Below are 22,571 nucleotides of genomic sequence, written 5' to 3' on the forward strand. Positions count from 1 at the left end.
TGAATTTTAAGGAGGCAGATGGCAAAAAGAGAGGCTGTAAAAAAAAATCCCAGCTCACTTAGTCACAAGTCCATTAAATCTCAATGTAGGCACGTGTGACGTCGACCAACCTCCTCGAATGAACTGGAACAGAAGCCACAGCTTTTTGGAGGAAGTTGTGGGGGATGTTGGTAAAAAGAAGGTTATAAGGACAACACAAACATCCAGTCCCCAGGCACAGAAAATCCCCAACCCAGCCGAAACCCTGTAATTCAGAAGGTGCAACGTTAGCCACTAGACCATGAGCTATGGACATCATTAACTGATGTAAGGTACAATGATAGAGAGAGCATTGAAAGCTATCACAGTGAAACTGTGAAAAACTGAACACTTCCAGTTTATATCATCCTTTTACTGGTGTCATATAAAATGTGAGTACAGTGTGCGGTGTGACTGCGTTGAGCAGCACTGCAAAATGCACTTCAGCTTGTAACCCAGCAAGGTGGATACCTCCCCTCGCTCTGATACTGCTTGCAAAGTAAATAATATTTTTTCCCTTTTCTTCTTTTTGTAAATACTAATTACGTAAACCATGTGCATATGCAATATCCAAACCCCATTATTACCCAGGATATAATTTACATGTAACGGATAATAACTGTAAAAATATTTAATGTAGAAACACTAACACACTGATCGATACTCCACAAGAGCTGGTTAGCTCACCTCGCTGAAGCTATAGCTCATGGAACACCTGGTTGCTCAGAAGATACATATGTCAGTTAAGCATTAATGTAAATGGATGACATTTTCAGCAACATCTCTACAATCACATTCATCAAACAGCAGTCTGAATACTGTCCCTGAACATCACTAGCATGAAAATATTCATGGACCTTTACTGGCGAGATGGTGCACCTGTGATATTTTTTTTTACATACACAAAAAAAAAAAAAAAAAAAAAAAAAAAAAAAAAAAAAAAAAATTTCTTTTTATCTCTTCTTAAAAAAACCTTTTTTGTGGCCTATATGTAACATATTTTAATGTGCTGGCAGGTCGATAGACACACAAACAAACACACAAAATTCAAGCTTTCGCAACCGACGGGAAGGAGAGGGAAAGACGAAAGGATGTGGGTTTTAAGGGAGAGGGTAAGGAGTCATTCTAATCCCAGGAGCGGAAAGACTTACCTTAGGGGGAAAGAAGGACAGGTATACACTCGCGCACACACACACACATCCATCCGCACAGACTGTCTGCTTGTGTCTGTGTATGTGTGGATGGATATGTGCATGTGTGCGAGTGTATACCTGTCCTTTTTCCCCCTAAGGTAGGTCTTTCCGCTCCCGGGATTGGAATGACTCCTTACCCTCTCCCTTAAAACCCACATCCTTTCGTCTTTCCCTCTCCTTCCCGGCAGTTGCGAAAGCTTGAATTTTGTGTGTATGTTTGTGTGTGTATCGACCTACCAGCACTTTTGTTTGATAAGTCACATCATCTTTGTTTTTAGATTTATTTTTCCCACATGGAATGTTTCCCTCCATTACATTCATATTTTAATGTGCGCCGCCCCAATAAATTACTAATTTTGGTCAGTGAGCTACATATATTAATTAACAGTGTTACTATTTCATTTTGGCCACAGCCTTCAGAAATTTCAATGTGTGACTACATTACTTTTATGTGTTCCTATCAGCATTACTACAAACCTTGATTCCAATGTAAGTACTGGCCAAAATTCTGTCTGTCGATCGATATGAAATCCCACCTCGGTAGCTGAGGTGTGGTGTCATGAACTCTGGTGAGCTGGTTCGAATTCCAGTTGTGGAAAATGGGCGAAGATCACCAGCCTTTGCATCAGTATCCCAGATTACATTCCAAACCTCTGCTCAGTCTCCGAAGTGACGTCACACGACAATGCCGACGGTGAACTGTCTGTCGGACAGGGACGTTAAGCCCGGTGGCCCCACTAGTGCTATTTGAGAGGAGGACGTGTGCCGCCCTTCCCTTCATTCGTAACATCACAAACCCGGCAGCACACTGTACAAAGAGTCACCGTAGTCACCCACAGAACACAGATACCCAATTTACCCGAGTATAAGATGCCCCTGAATATAAGACGAAACTGAATATTAGATGATCCTTTTTTTAAGAGACTCCTTGAGAAAACATATTTATTTATAACATATTCTGAGAAATCAAATTTGCAACCTATTTTATTGACATGAAGTATCTGCCGAAACATTAAAATTACGACTATTCTAGACTTACGGCATTTATTGATTGCCTACTATTTGATAATACTGGGAGAAACAAAATAAACAAAAAGAAATGGCTTACATTAATTTTCCGACTGTTTTCTTTTCTATCTTTTTTTTCTTGCTAACCCTGCAATCTGTTGTAACCACCACCATCACGCCCTAACAGCACAGCTGTGAAATTTGTGTGTTTGTTGTCACCAATATTTGGCTGTTTCTTCAGAATGTGTTACCATATCTTAGGTTGTCGTTACAGTGGGACCTGAGAAGATATCTCCTTTTTTCCCAAATACACATCAGATTATGCTTCTACACTGATGTGATAATTTTACAATGTCTCTTGCTTTCAAACATATCACCTGCCTGCCACTCTCTCACTGGCTGCAAAGAACCAGCAGCTGACACACGCCCTCTTTTGTTCCCGTCATACGACACAGCGAGTTCTGACAATATTGCAGTGAGAAACACATAAGTATTCAACTGGCCCGTATCTAAACTTTTACAATCTCCTGCAGAAATGAATACTACTGTTGAGTATTTCTCCAGTTGTAAAGTCACTTCAATTCTGCCTACAAATGACAAACTACAAAAGCAGTCTGAAATTTAAATGTGGCGGATCGTCATAATAAGCCAAAACACGAGGTATAGGCTACCACAGTTGGCAGCACGACGGATTTGCTGGCCGCTCTCTGCTCCCCTCCCTACTCTCCTCTAGGTCTCAGCTGACCTGACACCGCTGTTAGCCTGCCGACCCTTCTGTATGATGATGATGATGATGATTGGTTTGTGGGGTGTGTAACTGTGCAGTTATCAGCACCTGTACAAATTCCCAAACTTTGCTCAGTCCAATTACGCCACTTTCCTGAATGATGACGAAATGATGAGAACAGCACAAACACCCCGTTATCTCGAGGCAGGTGAAAATCCCTGATCCCACTTGGAATCGAATCCGGGACCCCGTGCTCGGGAAGCGAGAATGCGACCACGAGCTGTGGGTCTGACCCTTCTGTAGTGCTGAGCTCGAGAAACTGTGAATAGCAGACTGCAGTATCTTCTAACGTGGAGCTCATATCTAAAAACTAACACAAAAATAAAAGCCAACAATTACAATTCACTCCATTCTCAAACTTTCACTTGTCCTGTGATCTTGTGACACCTGTCGGTACTATCCCGACAGTGGCTCTTGCCACTGTGATTTATTCTCACTATAACAATTATAATCGGTTTAATATGATATTTCCTTTGTTAGACATTTCATTCTGGATTAATTTTCCTTCTCATTTCAAATGAACATCACTGTTATGTTCTAAAGCTGATTAATAGCAGGTAATGTTTTTACCTGGTATTCTAATACGTGAACAGCGACCAAATTTCTCATTTTCAATTCACTTAGTAAATCCTTACAGTCTCTCATAACCAAATAAAATATTAGTCTGGATCCTGAATTAACTGACATTTTTGGAAGAACAACCTTCACTTAAAAAGCGGCACCATTAATATCTGTATAGGGTATCTGTACATGTTTATTGCAAATCTTTCCAAACACAACAGAAGTTTGCAAGAAGATAGAATTTAATGCTATTTCCTCCTGTGTTTCACAAAATTCTCAAATTTTAATCACAGCAGTTGACTCGTGTAGTGGTTTCTGACAGCTTTTCGCTTATCTCTCACAATAGTGCTGTGTGAGCCAACGTCACGTGTTTGTTTGAGCGAAGTCAATGTTGCATATAGGGAAATCTTGAGCCTGTTGGAACACGAGTACCATTTCCCAATCCCTGCCCTTCCGAATTCCTCAAAATAAATTGGCACGTGGCCTCAATAGTGAAGCTTTGTCTCGAGTAAGACCACCCCTACAAATGTAAAACTACCCTTACACACTTGACAAAACTACGTAAAAATGTTGACATTTGCAAAAATAGTTTAATCTGTGAATATAAGGCAACCCTGTATCTTTTGAATGACAAATTTGGGGGAAAAAAACTTGTCTTGCACTGAAGCACCAAAGAAACTGGTGTAGGCACTAGTATTCGATTGCAGAGATATGTAAACAGGCAGAATATGGTGCTTCAGTCAACAATGTCTACATAAGACACCAAGTGTCTCGCGCAGTTGGTGGATCGGTTACTGCCGCTACAATGGCAGGTTATCAAGGTTTAAGTGAGTCTGAATGTGGCGTTACAAATGGCACACAAGCGACAGGACACAGCATCTCCGAGGTGGCAATGAAATGGGGATTTACCCGTAAGATCATTTCACGAGTGTACCGTATATATCAGGAATCTGGTAAAACGTCAAATCTCCGACATCACTGCGACTGGAAAAATATCCTGGAAGAACAGGATAGACGATGACTGATGATAATCCTTCAACATGACAGAAGTGCAACCCTTCCGCAAATTGCAGCAGATTTCAATGCTGGGCCATTAACAAGTGTCAGTGTGCAAACCATTCAACGAAACATCATCCGTATGGGTTTTTGGAGTCTAAGGCCCACTCGTGCACCCTTGCTGACTGCAAGACACAAAGCTTTACACCTCGCCTGGGCCCTTCATCACTGACACTGAACTGTTGATGACTGGAAACATGTCGCCAGTTGGACGACCATGCATGTCAGCGAGCTGGTGGAGGCTCTGTAATGGTGTGGGGCGTGTGCAGTTGGAGTGGTATGGGAGCCCTGATATGTCTAGATATGACTGACAGGCGAGATCTATCTAGGCATCCTGTCTGATTACCTGCATCTATTCACATGCATTCCAATGGACTTGGCCAGTTCCAGCATGACAATGTGACACCCCACATGTCCAGAACTGCTAGAGTGTGGCTAAAGGAACACTCTTCTCAGTTTAAACACTTCCGATGGCCACCAAACGCCCCAAACATCAAGATTATTGAACATATAAAGGATGCCTCGCAACGTGCTGTTCACAAGATATCTCCACCCCCTCGTATTCTTACGGATTAGTGGACAGCCGTGCAGGATTCACGGTGTCAATACCTCCGGCACTACTTCAGACATTAGTCGAGTCTGTACCACATCATACTGTGGCACTTCTGTGTGTTCGTGGGTGCCCTACACGATATTAAGTAGGTGTACCAGTTTCTTTGGCTCTTCAGTGTGTAACTGGGTAAATAGGGTACACACACTAGACACTTCACAACAGGTCGATGGGAGGCTATGGCAGACCACCTCCAGTACAACCTCACAATGAGCGGTGGTGCTAAATTATAACGTTTTGTGTCCCTACATCCATTTCCTAAGTACGGGAATTCTATAACATGATCTGAATTAGTTTAATGCCACCGCCCTCCGATCTCCTGTGAGATTCCTCGCAACTTCCATCTGCTTGCACAGACTCACCTGGCCTTGTTCGCCTCCCGTTGGCGCTCCTTCTCGCGCTGGGCGGCACCGCGCGCGATCGGGTCGACGACTAACTTCTTGACGACTGCCCAGATGACGATCGGTGTGACGGTGGCATAGAAGACGGGTGCCGGCAGCACCTCCTCGCACAGGTGTATCGGCATGACGTACGTCTGCGAACCGCGGCCCAGCCTGGGGAGAATTTGCAGTCACAGATGTGTAGAGCTATTGGTACAAATGATATCTAACTTTTTTTAAGAGAAAAATCTGTTCTTGACGCTGCATAAGGTGGCTCAGGAATACAAAGTGTATGTTTCCTAGATTTCCAGAAGATGTTTGGACACATTGCCCAACTGCAAATTAATAATAAAGGTCTAAATATGTGCCGTAAGTTCTCAGATATGTGATTGGCTTAAAGACTTCTTAAGTAATAGAACTTGGTACACTGTCCTGGGTGGTGACTGTTCATTGAATACAAGTGCGTAAGAGAGGTCTGGTAAGAAACGCAACAAAAATATTTGTTTTGTAAACAACACACCTTACTTCTTTATAGAGTGTCCTCTGAGCGATATACATTGCCCAGCAATCCTCCAACTTTTTTGTCCCATCAGAAAAATAGGTTCTGTCAAAATCTGCAAAATAGTCTTTGGCTGCAACTGTCACATACTCATTAGATGAAAATATTTTGCCAACAAGCCAAAGTTTCACATTAGGGAACAGAACAAGAAGAAATCACTAAGGGCCAAGTCTGGCGAATAGGGCGGACGAGGAGCCAATTCTAATCCAAATTCGTGCACTTTTGCCACTGTTATCGCTGATGTATGGGATGGTGCATTATCCTGGTGAAATAGCACTTTTTAACATGCCAACCTTGATCATGTATCAGCCAACGTAAGTTTCAAATGATCCCACACTGAATCACACTACGATCCAGTTAAGGTTCTGTCTATTTTTCAAGAAATCTGTGAGTGTTACTCCTTGCAACTCCCAAATGACAGTGGCCATCACCTTAACATCTCACAAAGCGGTCTTTGGCTCCTTCGGTTCATTTCCACCTGCCTTTGTCCATTGTTTTGACTGCCGCGTTGATTATGGGGTGTAATGATGGATTTCTTCATAGCCAATTCTCTGTGCACGATACTATGCGCTCGCTCAGTTGAAATGTGAATAATCTCGTCAATCTCACGAATTTTTATATAGCAGTCTTGCATTACCGTATCACAGGTTTTGCCAATAGTTTCCTTTGTGGTGACTTCAACTGCACACCACAGGAAGTAGGGGCGCCAGTATTGAGGCAGACAAGATTGAGCTGGTTGAACAGGTCTAACAGGGAGTCCCTTGGACAGGACGCTGGAGAGCCCCAAAGAGGATGGTGGGCATTGAAGTCTCCAGTTAACAAAAATGGTGCAGGGAGCTGAGCAATAATTTGCATCATGTCTGCCCTGGTAACGGCAGACGACGATGGAGTGTAAACGGTACAAATGGAAAATGTAAAAGTAGGGAGAGTAATGCGGACGGCAACTGCCTGCAATGTGATGAGATCATAGTAGATATCATCCCGGACCAGCAACATAATAACCCCTCCATGAGCCGGAATACCTGCCACAGGGGGTAGGTCAAAACGCACAGAGGTGTAGTGTGCCAAGGCAATGTGATCGCATGGGCGTAGCTTCGTTTCCTGGAGGGCTACGACGAGCGGACGGTGCAAGCGGAGCAGCAATTTCAAGTCCTCTCAGTTGGAGTAAATGCTGCGAATATTCCAGTGAATAAGTGCCATCGTGAAAAGAAGAAGATGCAAGAAGGAGTCATCTCGAAGGCCGCTGAGGGCCCGGCTTCGAGCGAGCACTGCCGCCTCTAGCAGTAGGCGGACAGTCATCGTCCATTTGTTCTATAGGTTCATCGGCCATCTTGTCAAGATGGCTGGGAGGGGGAGCTTCCTCCGCTGGTCAACGGCCAGATGTTCGGCTACCAGCGGTGCGGCCAGGCAAAACGGATGACGGCCTGGAGCGGCAGCGGCTGGGGGACGCAGGAGAAGAAATGCGCCGTGGCAGGGAAGGAGAACCGTGCTTCCTATGAGCCTTCTTGGAAGGTCGTTTTGTGGAAGTATTGGTCGATGGCTGAGAGTTCGAGGTACGTAGGAGGTCTGCATGAGACGGTTCCTTCTTGAAGGCCCGTGCATCTGACTTCTGTGTCTTCACCTTGGAAGAAGCTGATAAAGGTGCTTGTGTCTGAGGGCTGACAGGAGGAAGAGGAGACGTCGACCGGGCGATCTTAGCACTAGCCGAACGGATGACTGTAGTGCTGAAGGTCAGATCGCATGTCTGCGTCGCCACCTCCCTGGTAGTCCGAGGAGAGGCGAGGACAGTACTGTATTTCCCCGCTGGGAGCAGCGTGGGCTTCCTACTAGCAAATAGCTTGCGAGTAGCCGAGGTGGACACTTTCTCTTTGACCCAAATTTCTTCCTTGTAGATGGGACAGTCGCGGGAGGACGCTGCATGGTCACCGTGACAGTTCACACAACGAGGAGACGGAGGTGGACAGTCACCCTCATCGGAATCCCTACCACAAGTGACACATTTAGCCGCATTGAAACAAGTCTGGCGAGTGTGATTAAAACGCTGACACTGGTAGCAGCGCATAGGTGTCGGGACATAGGGGCGAACAGAAATAACCTCGTAGCCCGCTTTGATGCACGACGGCAGCTGAACACTACCAAAGGTCAAGAAAAGTGTCCGGGTTGGTACAAGGTCATTTTTGACCTTTTTCATGACCCTAAGGACAGCCGTCACGCTCTGCTCAACGAGGAAAGACTGAATCTCCTCGTCAGTCAATCCGTCGAGTGATCTAGTAATACCACACCACGGGACGAATTCAAAGTGCGGTGAGCCTCCACCCGGACAGGGAATGTGTACAGGAGTGTGGCCCGAAGCAGTTTTTGTGCCTGAAAGGCGCTCTAAGTTTCTAGTAACAAGGTACTGTTACGCAACCTGGTACAAGACTTGACCGATCCGGCTATGGCATCTACGCCCTTCTGGATAACGAAAGGATTGACAGAGGAAAAATCCTTTCCGTCCTCAGATCGAGAAACTACGAGTAACTGTGGGGCAGGCGGTAGTACTTTTGTCACTGGTGGCTGATCAAGTTTCTGTTTGTAGGCATAACTCGAGAGAGAAGAAGAAAAATCCATTGCGGAGGAATCCTCCATGACTGCCAGCGTCTCCGATGGCGCCTCCTTCCTTGTGGGGACACACTCAGATGGCATTCCCGCCTTAGGTGATTGTTCACACCTCAGGTCACACCTCCTGAGAAACGGACGGAGGGACAAATCGGCAGGGTCGGAAGGTGTCAGCTCAGGCAATCACCCCTCCCTGGGCCTGGCCTTTACCAGGGGGTATGTGCGTGGCTTACTTGTCTACCCAGGGTGGGCCCGTCACCAGCTACGAGTGCGAACGCGTGGGTCAGCCTTCAGGAACGCACAGGGAGGAAGGAAGAAGAGGAAAGAGAAAGGAGAGAGGGAAAGAAAGGACAGACTGTCTCAAACGCCGAGGCGGAGACCAGAGAAGGCAAGGAGAAGAAGGCAAGGGGAAGAGTAAGTAAGACAGTGAGATGGAGAAGAACAAAGAAATGAACCAACCAAAGGAAGGAAGAAACCAGAAGAAATGAAAAACCAAAATGACTGCAAATATAAGTCGTGGAACCGTCCGTCTCCGGACACAGGCGCTAACTACCCCCTTGAGGGGGAGGGACTCCTTTTAGTCGCCTCTTACGACAGCAGGAATACCTCGGGCCTATTCTAACTCCCGGACCCGCAGGGGGAACAACCATCTCTGAATGGTGCCTAACCTACAATTTCAGCAGCAACAATACTAAGATTATGTACTCAGTCAGAAGCAGCATATTGATGTTTGCTTGTAACTTTCAAGTTGTTCATTTCCGGACCAGGGTCCCTTCCCTCAAATTGATAGCATTTACCCTTCTCCACCATCTCAGAAAATATACACCATCACGGAATCACCCCGTATACACACACATTCACGTGTGCCAGTGCCTTTAACTTCAATGCCCTGTAGCACCATCGGATGACACTTCCGGACACACTTTCTTATTCTCATTTTGTTCCTCGAGACACCTTCTGCATCCCCTCGAAGGTTGTCAGTGTAATTTTGATACACACTTTATGTTACAGAGATGTATAGTGTATTTCAATAACTCTCATGTGTATGTTACAACATAACATCAAATGTATTCTTAATAAAGGTCTTTTTATTTCCATTTCGGGCCGAGCACACGAGTGATTAAACATTCCGACGGATAGTGGCTGCAGCAGCAATACACACTGAGGTGGCCACCGCCACAGTTGGCATTCACAACAAGAACACGTTGTTCGGGGATGCAGACATCCGAGTTCATCGTGTTAGTTAAAATTCAACTGCAAAATTTAAAACAGCTAAGTGACTAAATTGTATCGTGTAGTATGTCATATCAAAATCGTTTACTAACCTGTCAGTTTCACTGGAGAACAGACAAACTGATTTGTTATGTGTGAAATACCTCACTGTGTGATAATGTTGCACTGACAATGTGTACCTGAGGAAGATATTGCAGTCACTGAAAAGTTTTAAATTAAAGTGATATTGAGGCCATTCAGTTCTTAGGTCTTAGAGAAGCTTAAGGATAAGCAACGGTTACTGAAGTACAAAGTGCGCCAAATTTATATGTCCGGCAAACTAAATCGAGAGAGGAAAAAGTGTTGTATCTCGTTATGGAAACTGAAATATGTCGCTCTGGAGAGAAGGATGTAAAAGAATTGTGATTCGAGCTGAAAAGAGTAGTTGACCGTGCACTGGATAGATAAGTGTTTCGTGCAGCAGTTCACGGTGGGAGGGACCCTCTACGGTATACAGTGTCTTTAAGGGAACTTCTGAAGAAACGTAATAAAATAAGTGAAAACTGATCTCGGAAGGAAAAACTTAAGTGTTCCCTTCTCCCAGGCACAGTTCAAGTGTGGCATGGTCGAGGAATAGTCAAAGTGGTCCTACGAATGTGAAACTCCCTGGCAGATTAAAACTGTGTACCAGACTGGGACCTGAAACTTTTCCTTTTCACAGGCGAGTGCTCCACCAACTTCTGTGAAGTCTGGAAGGTAGGAGACAGGTCGAGAGTTGTGCTCGGGCAGCAGTACCGGCATAGGGCGACGGACCCGTGTCCGACACAGATCTCACCTGCTGGGAAGTTTCCTATCGGTGCGAGCTCCACTGCAGAGTATATATTTCATTCTGGAAACTCTATACGCGAAATGCAGAGTAGTCGCTCAGATCCAGAGGGAATAGATACGCAATACTCACTTGAGCTTGAGAGAGACGCCAACGGGCAACCCGACGGTGACGGCAGCCGACACGCTGCTGTGCTCCGACACCTTCTTCTCGCAGCCGACCTCCACCAGAGCCCCGAATGTGCCAGCCCTGGAACCAAGTGACGCTACAGTACAGATTTTGGGCTCATATCGATTTGGGGGAGGAGACGAAACAGTAAGGTTATTCGTGAAATATCTAACAAAAGTCACACAGGACACTCACCGTATTTTAATTTTGTTTAAAATATATGGTAATTCTCATTTGACATAAAAAATTCTCTCTCTTCCTTACTGCAGCATCACAAACTCTTTCTCACTACAGAAAACTCACGGTATCCAAGCTCTCTGTTTCCCCGAGCCATTGGAATGTTTCCGTGGTGGGCTCTGCACGAGATGGTCCTGCATCATTTTCTGAACCTACAGTTTCTTTTGTTTCACTTTCTTGCAGTTCCTGTTGTTTGTTTGCTGCGCGTGGTGTGGGCAGTTGTGTCCGTGCTATGAGTCAGTGTACGCACAGACTAGACATTTTCAGAGATATTTGCACACGGTCGATAATCCAGATAATAGCAAATACGTATGACTGAGGTCCAGATAATTGAGTCTCCACTGAATTCATAAATAATTAGTTGTTTCACATTTAAATATGTTCATATTATATACACTTAGATTAACACTGAAGCATTTTATTTAAGTATCTGTAATTTCATTTTTATTAATAGTTTTAAACAAATACCAGCAATTACTATCAACAATGGTGTAAACTCATTGGTTTTATACACTACTGGCCATTAAAATTGCTACACCAAGAAGAAATGCAGATGATAAACAGGTATTCATTGGACAAATATATTATACTAGAACTGACATGTGATTATATTTTCAAGCAATTTGGGTGCATAGATCCTGAGAAATCAGTACCAAGAAAAACCACCTCTGGCCGTAATAACGGCTATGATATGCCTGGGCGTTGAGTCAAACAGAGCTCGGATGGCGTGTACAGGTGCAGCTGCCCATTCAGCTCCAACACGGTACCACAGTTCATCGAGAGTATCGACTGGCGTATTGTGACGAGTCAGTTGCTTGGCCGCCATTGACCAGACGTTTTCAATTGGTGAGAGATCTAGAGAATGTGCTGGCCAGGGCAGCAGACCAACGTTTTCTATATCCAGAAAGCCCTGTACTGGACTTGCAACAAGCGGTCGTGTATTATCCTGCTGAAGTGTAGGGTTTCGCAGGGATCGAATGAAGGGTAGAGCCACTGGTCGCAACACATCTGAAATGTAACGACCACTGTTCAAAGTCCCGTCAATGTGAACAAGAGGTGACAGACGTGTAATCAATGGCACCCTATACCATCACGCCGAGTGACACACCAGTATGGTGATGACGAATACACACTTCCAATGTGCATTCACCGCGATGTCGCCAAACACGGATGCAACCATCCTGATGCTGTAAACAGAACCTGGATTCATCCAAAAAAATGACGTTTTGCCATTCATGCACCCAGGTTCGTCGTCGAGTACACCATCGCTGGTGGTCCTGCCTGTGATGCAGCATCAAGGGTAACCGCAGCCACAGTCTCCGAGCTGATAGTCCGTGCTGCTGCAAATGTCATGGAACTGTTTGTGCAGATGGTTGTCGTCTTGCAAACATCCCCATCTGTCGACTCGGGGATCGAGACGTGGCTGCACGATCCGTTACAGCCGTGCGGATAAGATTCATGTTATCTCGACTGCTAGTGATACGATACCGTTGCGATACAGCACTGCATTCCGTATTACCCTCCTGAACCCACCGATTCCATATTCTGCTAACAGTCATTGGATCTTGACCAAAGCGAGCAGCAACGTCGCGATATGATAAACCACAATCGCGATGGGCTACAATCTGACCTTTATGAAAGTCGGAAACGTGATGGTACGCATTTCTCCTCCTGACATAAGGCATCACAACAACGCTTTACCGCGCAACGCCGGTCAACTGCTGTGTGTGTACGAGAAATCGGTTCGAAACTTTCCTCATGTCAGCACGTTGTAGGTGCTGCCACCGGCGCCAACCTTGTGTGAATGCTCTGAACAGCTAATCATTTGCATATCACAGCATCTTCTTGCTGTTGGTTAAATTTCATGTCTGTAGAACGTCATCTTCGCGGTGTAGCAATTTTAATGGCCAGTAGTGTATCATATCTCTGTTCTTCTTCATTGTGAACAGAGTTGGCACGAGCGTAATTGTAAATTGACTGTCTGGATGGAAACGTGATGTCAAATGGGCACTCTAGTTGGAAGAGCTACTGTAAATGGAGCTACCATGTTTTAGTATTACTGCTGAAGGCAGAGGTATCTTTTGCTAATCATTCAATCTGTGAAAGTATTAGTGAATATAGTTGTTTCAATGTTACGAAACTTGATTCCATTGAAGAACCACTGGCAGCAGACAGCAATACCACCAACAAGATAACAAGCACTATTTTATAAGTCTAGATAAGGGTGAGGGATTTGATGCAACATCCTTTAAATAATGATCATCATCTTGTTGGAAAATTAAGCACTGAAAATTAAGCACTGAAGTCCCACTACAACATTAAGATATAAGTTAGTTAAGATATAGTTCAGAAACTATGTCTACTAGATTTTTTTTCTTTTTCTTTTTTCTGTAAGAAAAGTGTATCCTGACAATAATTCAGGTTATTGTTGATACACATGTTGACCATTTTTCCAAATAATGAATATCCTGTTCAACACATGTGATGAGCCTCGGCACAAGCTTCTTTATATATGCCTCGAAGAACTTTTCCGTCACCTCCTTACCCCAATTCAGAACCCCTTCTGCACCTGTCTGTTGACAGTTTAATTCCATTCACATGTGCATTCAGAGAGGTGAAAGGATGATAATCTGGAGATGCCAAGTCACGGATATATGGAGGAGGGAAGAGGGGTGTGCAAAACATCCCAGCCAAATGGGTCCAACGGTGCTTCGGTGGCTAAGGCTGTGTGAGGACGGGAATTATTGTGCAACAAGCACAATCCTCTTGTCAGCATTCCCCTCCTTTGGTTTTGAATGCTCCTTTTGAGATTTTTAGGGTCTCACAATATCATTGAGCACTGATGGCCTCCCTCTGCAGAAATTCAACCAAGATAATTCCTTTTCAGTCCTAAAACACTGAGACCATTTTTTTTTCTTGCCCGAAATTGTGGCTTTAAATTTTTTGACAGAAGGGTAATTGGTGGAATGCTATTGATGAATGTTTTTTCCTCTAGGGTGTGTAATGAGCCACCCAAGTTTCATCTCCAGTCACAATACAGCTCAGGAAACCCTCACCTTGCAATTCGAGTCACTCGAGAAACTAGTGGGTGATACTGATATGATTTTTCTCGTGGTGTTCTGTCAGTTTTTATGTTGCCCATCTTGCGCACAGTCTCCTATATGCCAACTTGAGTGTCTCATACGAGAGTTCTGGAAACATCTCAGAAATGTTATGTACTGTCAATCGGCAGTCATCACAAACACTTTCCTCGATTTTTTGCATCTACTCGTCACTCAAAATGGAAGACCTTCCACTCCTCTGTTCATCACAAACATTTGTTCTGTCTCTACTAAACTCCCTGCACCACTTAAACACACACTTTTTTCGTAGCACATTCGGCAAAAATCAGTTTGATCTGTGGAAATATTTTGGGAGATCTTGCTACAAACGCGAGTAGGATGTGGATTACACTTGGTGGGATTTCTTTCATACACCTTTCACGCAACTGGATATTACACAGTGAGCTTACATATTATTGGGTCCCTTCGCTGCTCGCCCTGGACAGGGAGCCACCCCAAACCCTCATTGTCACCAACCCTTAAAAAAAAAACCTGCTATGGTTATAGTACATTTACTTTCCGAATATGCCTCATATTTTGAAGATTTTGGAAGGGTTCGAGAGTGAACACTGACACCCAACTTGGCTGAGAAATAGCACAAACGAGCAACTAGAATGAGTATGATACAACTGGCATTTGACCAAAATTAGTCAGGTTTTGTGATATTGCCAGCATGGGAATGAACACTACATATCTTAACCTTTTATGAATCTACCACATTTAAATAACGGTTTGCCTAGATCCATTTGCAGCCACAATTGAATTGATGTTAAAATTGGACAATTACTCAACAATAGTTTACATTTCTCCAGGAGCAGGTAAAATTCCAGATGTATTTTGTGTAGCAATGTTGTCAACACTCACCACAGATACGACGGGAATGACAGGGAGTGTGAGAGTTCCTGGTTCTACGCAGCCAATGAGAGAGCAGTGGGCAGACAACATGATTTGAAGCACGAGAAAGGAATATTGCCACATTCTCATGTCGATATCAATGCATAATCTGCTATGTATTCAGGGGGGGGGGGGGGGGGGGGGGGCACACAACTACGTTCAGTCCCGCTGTGACCACAACATCGGAAATCACAACTTATTTAGAAGAAACAGCCAAATATTTGTGATGACACTGATTGTAAATTTTATTGATTTTGGTATACATAAATAATGGTCTATTTTCTTACCTCTTACATGTTAGGTGAAATTGTCATTCCAGATAATGATTTAAATGATTATCGAAAATAGTGATACCGCACATCACTGGCTTAAATAGCATGCAAGAAAGGAAGTGAAGATAAAAATTAATGTAAACCACTTCTTGTTGTTTACTCTATTTCTCCTTATTTTACCAAATATGGACAATCAAGCAATTGTGTAAGCTTTTCTAGGCAGGTATTTTATATCAATAAAACAGTTCAAGGAATCCTATGGATCAGTTGGTAAGAGGTCACTGTTTGAAATAGTCAATGAACTACACTTAAATAGTAAAACCACAGGTCTGATGAAGCAAACATGAACAAACATTAATTGTAAAGCAAAATTCAGATGTGAAGTTTGTAAGAGTTTTGAGATCAAAGCTGGAATGAGGCAGGGAGCTGATCATTCCACACAGCACTTTAACTGTGTTGTAGGAAACGTCATGAGGAAATGGAGATTGTTATTAGGAGAAAGGCAAATGAGTGAGAGAGTCCGATTAGATTACGAAAGGGGCAACCTACAAATAGACTGCTTAGCATTTGCTGATGACCTAACAATTAATGAAAACTCAACATTCAAATATTGAGAAAACTAACAAGTTCTAGTATCTAGGAGAAATAACTAAACAAGACATTTTACAGAAAGAAGACATTGAAGCAAGAGTTAATAAGTTGAAAATAACATACTCTCTCACTACGGACATAGGTACACTGTCCAGTCACTTAATGTGACCACCTGTCAATAACTCGAATGACAGCCTTCAGCAGTGTGTACCGATGTGAGACATGTAGGAAGAGTGTCAATGATATTCTAGAAGATGCCGAGAGGAGTGTGAAACCGTGCAGTTTCCAGTGCTTTGCTGGGCTGTGCTACGTTTCTCAGTGTGTGTAAGGCCCGATCGAGGTGGTCCGACACACTTCAGAGTGGGTTTAAATCCGGGGAGTTTGCTGACCAGGGAAGTACAGTTAATACATCACGGTGCTCTTGAAAGCTGTGCATCACACAGAACTGTCCTTCCAGTAGATGCCACTGTGCCGGGGAAAAGAAACTGCTCGTAGGAGTCGATATAGCCTCCGAGAATAGATACGTAATTGCGTCGAGCCATCCAGAATTAGGAGGTTACCCGAGGAATGCCACGAAAACATCCTCCATACCATAATGTTCCTTCCTACGGCCTGGATCCTTTTGACAACTGTTGCGAGGTCTTTGCTTTCAGACATTTCGTACTGCACACGCCAGTGGTCATGTGTCCGATGCAGCACAAAATGGGACTGATCTGAAAAGGCTACCAGTCAGTGGACTTCCAAAAGTAATACGAGGTGCATTCAAGTTCTAAGGCCTCCGATTTTTTTTTTTCTAATTAACTGCTCACCCAAAATCGATGAAACTGGCGTTACTTCTCGGCGTAATCGCCCTGCAGACGTACACATTTTTCACAATGCTGATGCCACGATTCCGTGGCAGCGGCGAAGGCTTCTTCAGGAGTCTGTTTTGACCACTGGAAAATCGCTGAGGCAATAGCAGCACAGCTGGTGAATGTGCGGCCACAGAGAGTCTCTCTCATTGTTGGAAAAAGCCAAAAGTCACTAGGAGTCAGGTCAGGTGAGTAGGGAGTACGAGGAATCACTTCAAAGTTGTTATCACGAAGAAACTGTCAAGTAACGTTAGCTCGATGTGCGGGTGCGTTGTCTCGGTGAAACAGCACATGCGCAGCCCTTCCCGGACGTATTTGTTGCAGTGCAGGAAAGAATTTGTTCTTCAAAACAATTTCGTAGGATACACCTGTTACCGTAGTGCCCTTTGGAACGCAATGGGTAAGGATTACGCCCTCGCTGTCCCAGATCGTGGACACCATCATTTTTTCAGCACTGGCGGTTATCCGAAATATATTTGGTGGCGGTGAATCTGTGTGCTTCCATTGAGGTGACTGGCGCTTTGTTTCTGGATTGAAAAATGGCATCCACGTCTCATCCATTGTCACAACCGACGATAAGAAAGTCCCATTCGTGCTGTTGTTACGCGTCAACATTGCTTGGCAACGTGCCACACGGGCAGCCGTGTGGTGGTCCGTCAGCATTCGTGGCACCCACCTGGATGACACTTTTCGCATTTTCAGGTCGTCGTGCAGGATTGTGTGCACAGAACCCACAGAAATGCCAACTCTGGAGGCAATCTGTTCGACAGTCATTCGGCGATCCCCCAAAACAATTCTCTCCACTTTCTCGATCGTGTCGTCAGACCGGCTTGTGCGAGCCCGAGGTTGTTTCGGTTTGATGTCACACGATGTTCTGCCTTCATTAAACTGTCAAACCCACGAACGCACTTTCGACACATCCATAACTCCGTCACCACTTGTTTCCTTCAACTGTCGATGAATTTCAATGGGTTTCACACCACGCAAATTCAGAAAACGAATGATTGCATGATGTTCAAGTAAGGAAAAGGTCGCCATTGTAAGTATTTAAAACAGTTCTCATTCTCGCCGCTGGCGGTAAAATTCCATCTGCCGTACGGTGCTGCCATCTCTGGGACGTATTGACAATGAACGCGGCCTCATTTTAAAACAATGCGCAAGTTTCTATCTCTTTCCAGTCAGGAGAAAAAAAAAATCTGAGGCCTTAGAACTTGAATGCACCTTGTATTGGCAAGCAAACTCCAGCCTTTGTTGCTGAGGAACAGCAGTCAGCACTGGTCCAGAAACCAGGCAACTACTGTTGAGACCCATATGCAGCAACGTTCGCTGAAAGGTCATTGAGGAGAAACCGTTTGTAGCCCCTTGCTTAATCTGGGCAGCTGAGGGGGGGAGAGGGGAGAAGAAAATAAATTGCAATTTTGATTAGTCATAATATCTTACAAATAAAATTTTCTCACGGTGCCTGGGAACAGGGGGAGAGGGGGACAAAATGAGAGCGAGAGCGCGAGAGAGAGAGAGAGAGAGAGAGAGAGAGAGAGAAAATTGTCTTATATTCAGGGTCATATTATACTCCAGTAAATACAGTATCTCTGTAGCCAAACACGCAGTAAACTACGTGTGAATCCGACACCTGTTGCACACTAATTTTACGATGACAGAATTATAACGGCCAGCAGTACCCTTAAGCTAACACGGTACGCCTTCGGAGGAACTAGACACATTTTTACGTGGCAGTGAGCTGCAGCGGACGCACCTGGCAGCGGCCCTCAGCTTCATATCGCGCTCCTCCATCTTGCGGCTGTAGCTGGCGCCCAGGTACGAGTGCGGAACACCGAACTGCAGCGTGCACGAGGCGTGCGACTCGGGCGTGTCGCGCACCACCGTCGTAGACATGGCCGACTGCGGGCCCACCCGCCACGTCAGGTAGCCCACGGTGTGTCGGTCCAGCTGCGTCGCGAGAGCTGCGGTCGCACGGGACGTAAAGTAAGTGCGTCATGATTTTGTACTCGGGGGTGGCTCGTAACAGAGTGAAAACTGTTCACTGCACAGTAGCTCACAATAAGGACCAGCCAGAACATTACAACACCGACCTACTATCGATATAAACCCGTCAGGGCGATAGGAGCGTCACCTGGCGAGGAACGACTGCTAGCCAGACGCGTGCACGGTGCGTGTAGTATCGGCAAACATCGTCAATGTGTAGAATGGGCAAGGGGCGCAATCCGAATTTGACCGACGGCATACTCTGTTGGCCCAGAGGCTCGGCATGGGCGTTTCGGAAACTGTGCCACTCGTCAAGCGTCCGAGGAGTGCTACGACGAGTGCCTTCGACACGTGGTGAAACCGGGTGAAATTACGTCCAGAAGTTGTGGGGTCAGGCGTCACCCCTAAACACAGATGTCACACATAGTAGGCTGGGCAGATTGGTAAGACGAGACAAACTGTGCTGGAAATAACATCGGGTTTCGATGCTGGGCAGAGTACAAGTGTGTGTGAGCACACAGTACACCGAAAATGACTAACGACGGGCCTCCGCAGCTGACAACATGTGCGTGTGCCGACGGTAACAGTACGACACGGGCAACTAGGAAACGGGCACGTGACCGTCGGCAACGGACACTGGCAGTGTGTCGCACCGTCTGAGGAACCCCGATACCTTCCCCATCATGCCAATGTGAGGGCACACATTCGTCATCTTCGAGGGGAAGAACTCCGACACCTGTACCGTGGGACACAGACAAACTGGTGGCAGCCCCACTATGCTACGGAGAACATTCACATCTGAGGTTCTAGTGGAGCTCACGCGAGGCGCCTCGACCACCGAGGAGTATCGTGCACCGGTTGCAGACAATGTACACGCTTTCCTGGCAATTACGTTTCCCGACGGTAGTAGCATTTTTCAACAAGATAATGTGCCACGTCACACGACCGAAAGTGTGACGGAGTGGTTCAATGGACAAAGCGGTGACTTTCATGTGATGTGCTGGCCTCCCAACTCACCAGATATGAACACGATTGAACATATCTGGGACGCAGCTGAATGAGACGTCAGAGCTCATCGTTGCCCATCCCATGAATGTATGGGAATTATGTGGAGTGAGAGAGAGAAAGAGAGAGAGAGAGAGAGAGAGAGAGAGAGAGAGAGAGAGAGAGAGAGAGAGAGAGGGGGGGGGGGGGGAGAGAGGGAGTGTGTGTGTGTGTGTGTGTGTGTGTGTGTGTGTGGGGGGGGGGGGCGTCAATTCCCTCCGGCAACCTACTTAAGCCTCACTGCTTCCACGTCGTGATGTGTCGCCGCTGTTATCCGTGCCAAAGGTGGGCATACTGGTTACTAGGTAGGTGGTCATAATGTTCTGGCTGATCAGTGTACAAGCTATGCGAAAATGAAAAGGAGACCTTTGCTATAGAGGTGTCTTATCTCTGACCTCAGTGAGTGAATGTGTTTACCAAGATGGTGTGATGGCATTCCTAATTGTAGAAGTGGAGTTCATGGGTTCACAGCAAATTTCCTCATTTCTGGAGAGATGTTATTGTAGTTAGTTGCTCATGAATTCCTCCAGATCAGTACAAACAGTTGTTATTCAACTTCTTTACATGAAGGGGGAGCATGATACACAAATTTATCACAAAATGAAAGAGATGTATAGCCAGCAGTGCATAACATGATGCACATTATTCTGGTGGTGTCAGTGCCCAAGACAGTTTTCCAGTCTGCCATCCAATCCACATTTACAAAGAACACAGTATGTGATGAAACAGTTTTTGCTTAACAATTTATGATCAGATGCTAATGCATATGTTATGTACATGGTGTAATATAACTGGTTAGTTTACCAACCAGCCAGGTAAAAGTAAATAGCTGGAATCTGTAATTACCAGTAATGCATTATTTTGAAATCAGCATTTTGGTAATCGTTATGGAAAAAATAATTATGTATCTTAAAAACAATAAGTGAATATGTCATGTTAATGTTAGCATTAAATTCCAGCTTCTAATAGGAAGTTAACCACTAAAATTAAATTAATTCATGTAAAGCCAATTAACAATTCATGTTTCACAACACCAAATACAATTAAGCTCACAGACTCTTAGGGAATCATGTTATTAGAGACGCCAGACTCAGAATGCCTGTAATTAATTTCTTAATTACACCTAGAAATTTCTGATATAAACAAATCACCTTTTTGAGATTCTGCCAAAACAAAGTTTCTGTATAAAATGTGAACCTTGTAATCTTATTTTGCAGTCTGTAAGGTTCTCCAACTTATGTTAGGACAAAAAGTTATTCATAATTAGTAAGAAATTTGTAATTTCATGTCAAATATTAACTGCATTTTGCTGCTTCATTTTCATCTCAAAACCTAAAAACCAACACTTGAAACAATATTCGTAACAAATGAACATTTGGCAGAATGTTTTGTAATGCAATTTTCTAACTGTAGCTCGATAAATATGCTTTGTAAACAATGGAGACCAACAGAGTATGTATTATCAAGAAAGTAAATAAGCAGTGCTGCAGTTTAAACAAAGAGAAGCTCAGGTTTTGTTGTTATGCAAGGGAAGGTTTGTGTGACTAAGCTGTTTGAGAAAATATACAACTATCAAACTGAAGATTTTCTGGAGGTGACTTATTTAAAACACCTGATCATCACATGTCGAGTTCTAAGGACTATCTGAAACTGATTTAAGCATCCCAGTTTCTGCAATGTGATGACGATTTCTGTTATAAAAGCTACGGAGTCAGCCTTCTAAAGTTTACTTAAATTGCCAGCAACTTGTTATTAAGTTAGTCAGTTTCTTTAAGTGTTGCGAAATCAATAAATTGATCGGAAGGTGACTACATTAGATGTGTTATAAAGCAGGATTAAGTGAAACAAAGAGGAGGTGGTGCAGGAGCAGTTGGACTGGTGGCAACAAACAGTACAAGGATATGAAACAAAATTTCACATAAGCAAGTGTGAAATTGTGAAATGAGGAGGGCAACCAGGAAGAAGGGGAGCGTTATAACCAGAATGACAACTGACGGGGAACGACCGACTGTGCCCACTATTCTGGTGATGTCAGCGTGATAAGGCAATACGTGTGGTCAAGAACATACCCTAGCTTCGTCAAACATTTTAATGGGACGTCTTTAACACCCGCCTTACAGCCTCGATATCTACTCGACGTGACTCGTGTATCTCTGACCCCTTAAAACGATATCTGAAACGTCAGAGATTATCTTGTAACAAGGAAATGCAGGGCACTGTCAGCAACCCAGAAGTTTCTACAATGATCCCTTCCTTCGCATTAGACTCAATGTGTCAATGTCGACAGCAATTATGTAATGTTGTAAATAAGGTTTCTTTACACATAACTGTAATCTCCTCCTCATTTGGGCACACCTTACAGAACCTTTTGTAGACAGACTTTAAGCAGTTGGGCATACTGATCTAACATTTTCTCCCTCTAACAACAGCCTCCTCCTCCTCCTGGGTAGTATGGGGTCTAGTTTTCCAAGATTTGGCAAATTAATTTTATTATTTTAACTCTGTGGCCGCAGGCCCTCCCTGATACCACAATCATTAAGGTAACGCAAAGTAGGGAAGTCCTGCCTAAAAACCTCAGACAGAGTGGCCAGTGAACCAACCCACGGTCGTCCATACGCCACA

At 44.5% G+C, this 22,571-nt stretch overlaps 1 protein-coding gene across 1 annotated transcript in view; it reads right to left on the minus strand.

The window, feature by feature from the left end:
- Window positions 1-22,571, minus strand: part of LOC126295183 (dnaJ homolog subfamily C member 11) — a 117,562-nt gene that overhangs the window by 19,984 nt on the left and 75,007 nt on the right. The window contains exons 8-10 of the mRNA XM_049987489.1: window positions 18,676-18,883; window positions 10,941-11,057; window positions 5,596-5,787 (exon numbers count right to left, since the gene is read on the minus strand). Of these exons, the coding sequence (XP_049843446.1) occupies window positions 5,596-5,787; window positions 10,941-11,057; window positions 18,676-18,883 (517 nt within the window). The remainder of the gene's footprint in view (window positions 1-5,595; window positions 5,788-10,940; window positions 11,058-18,675; window positions 18,884-22,571) is intronic.

The sequence above is a fragment of the Schistocerca gregaria genome, chromosome 11, assembly GCF_023897955.1.
Source record: "Schistocerca gregaria isolate iqSchGreg1 chromosome 11, iqSchGreg1.2, whole genome shotgun sequence".
Taxonomy (NCBI): domain Eukaryota; kingdom Metazoa; phylum Arthropoda; class Insecta; order Orthoptera; family Acrididae; genus Schistocerca; species Schistocerca gregaria.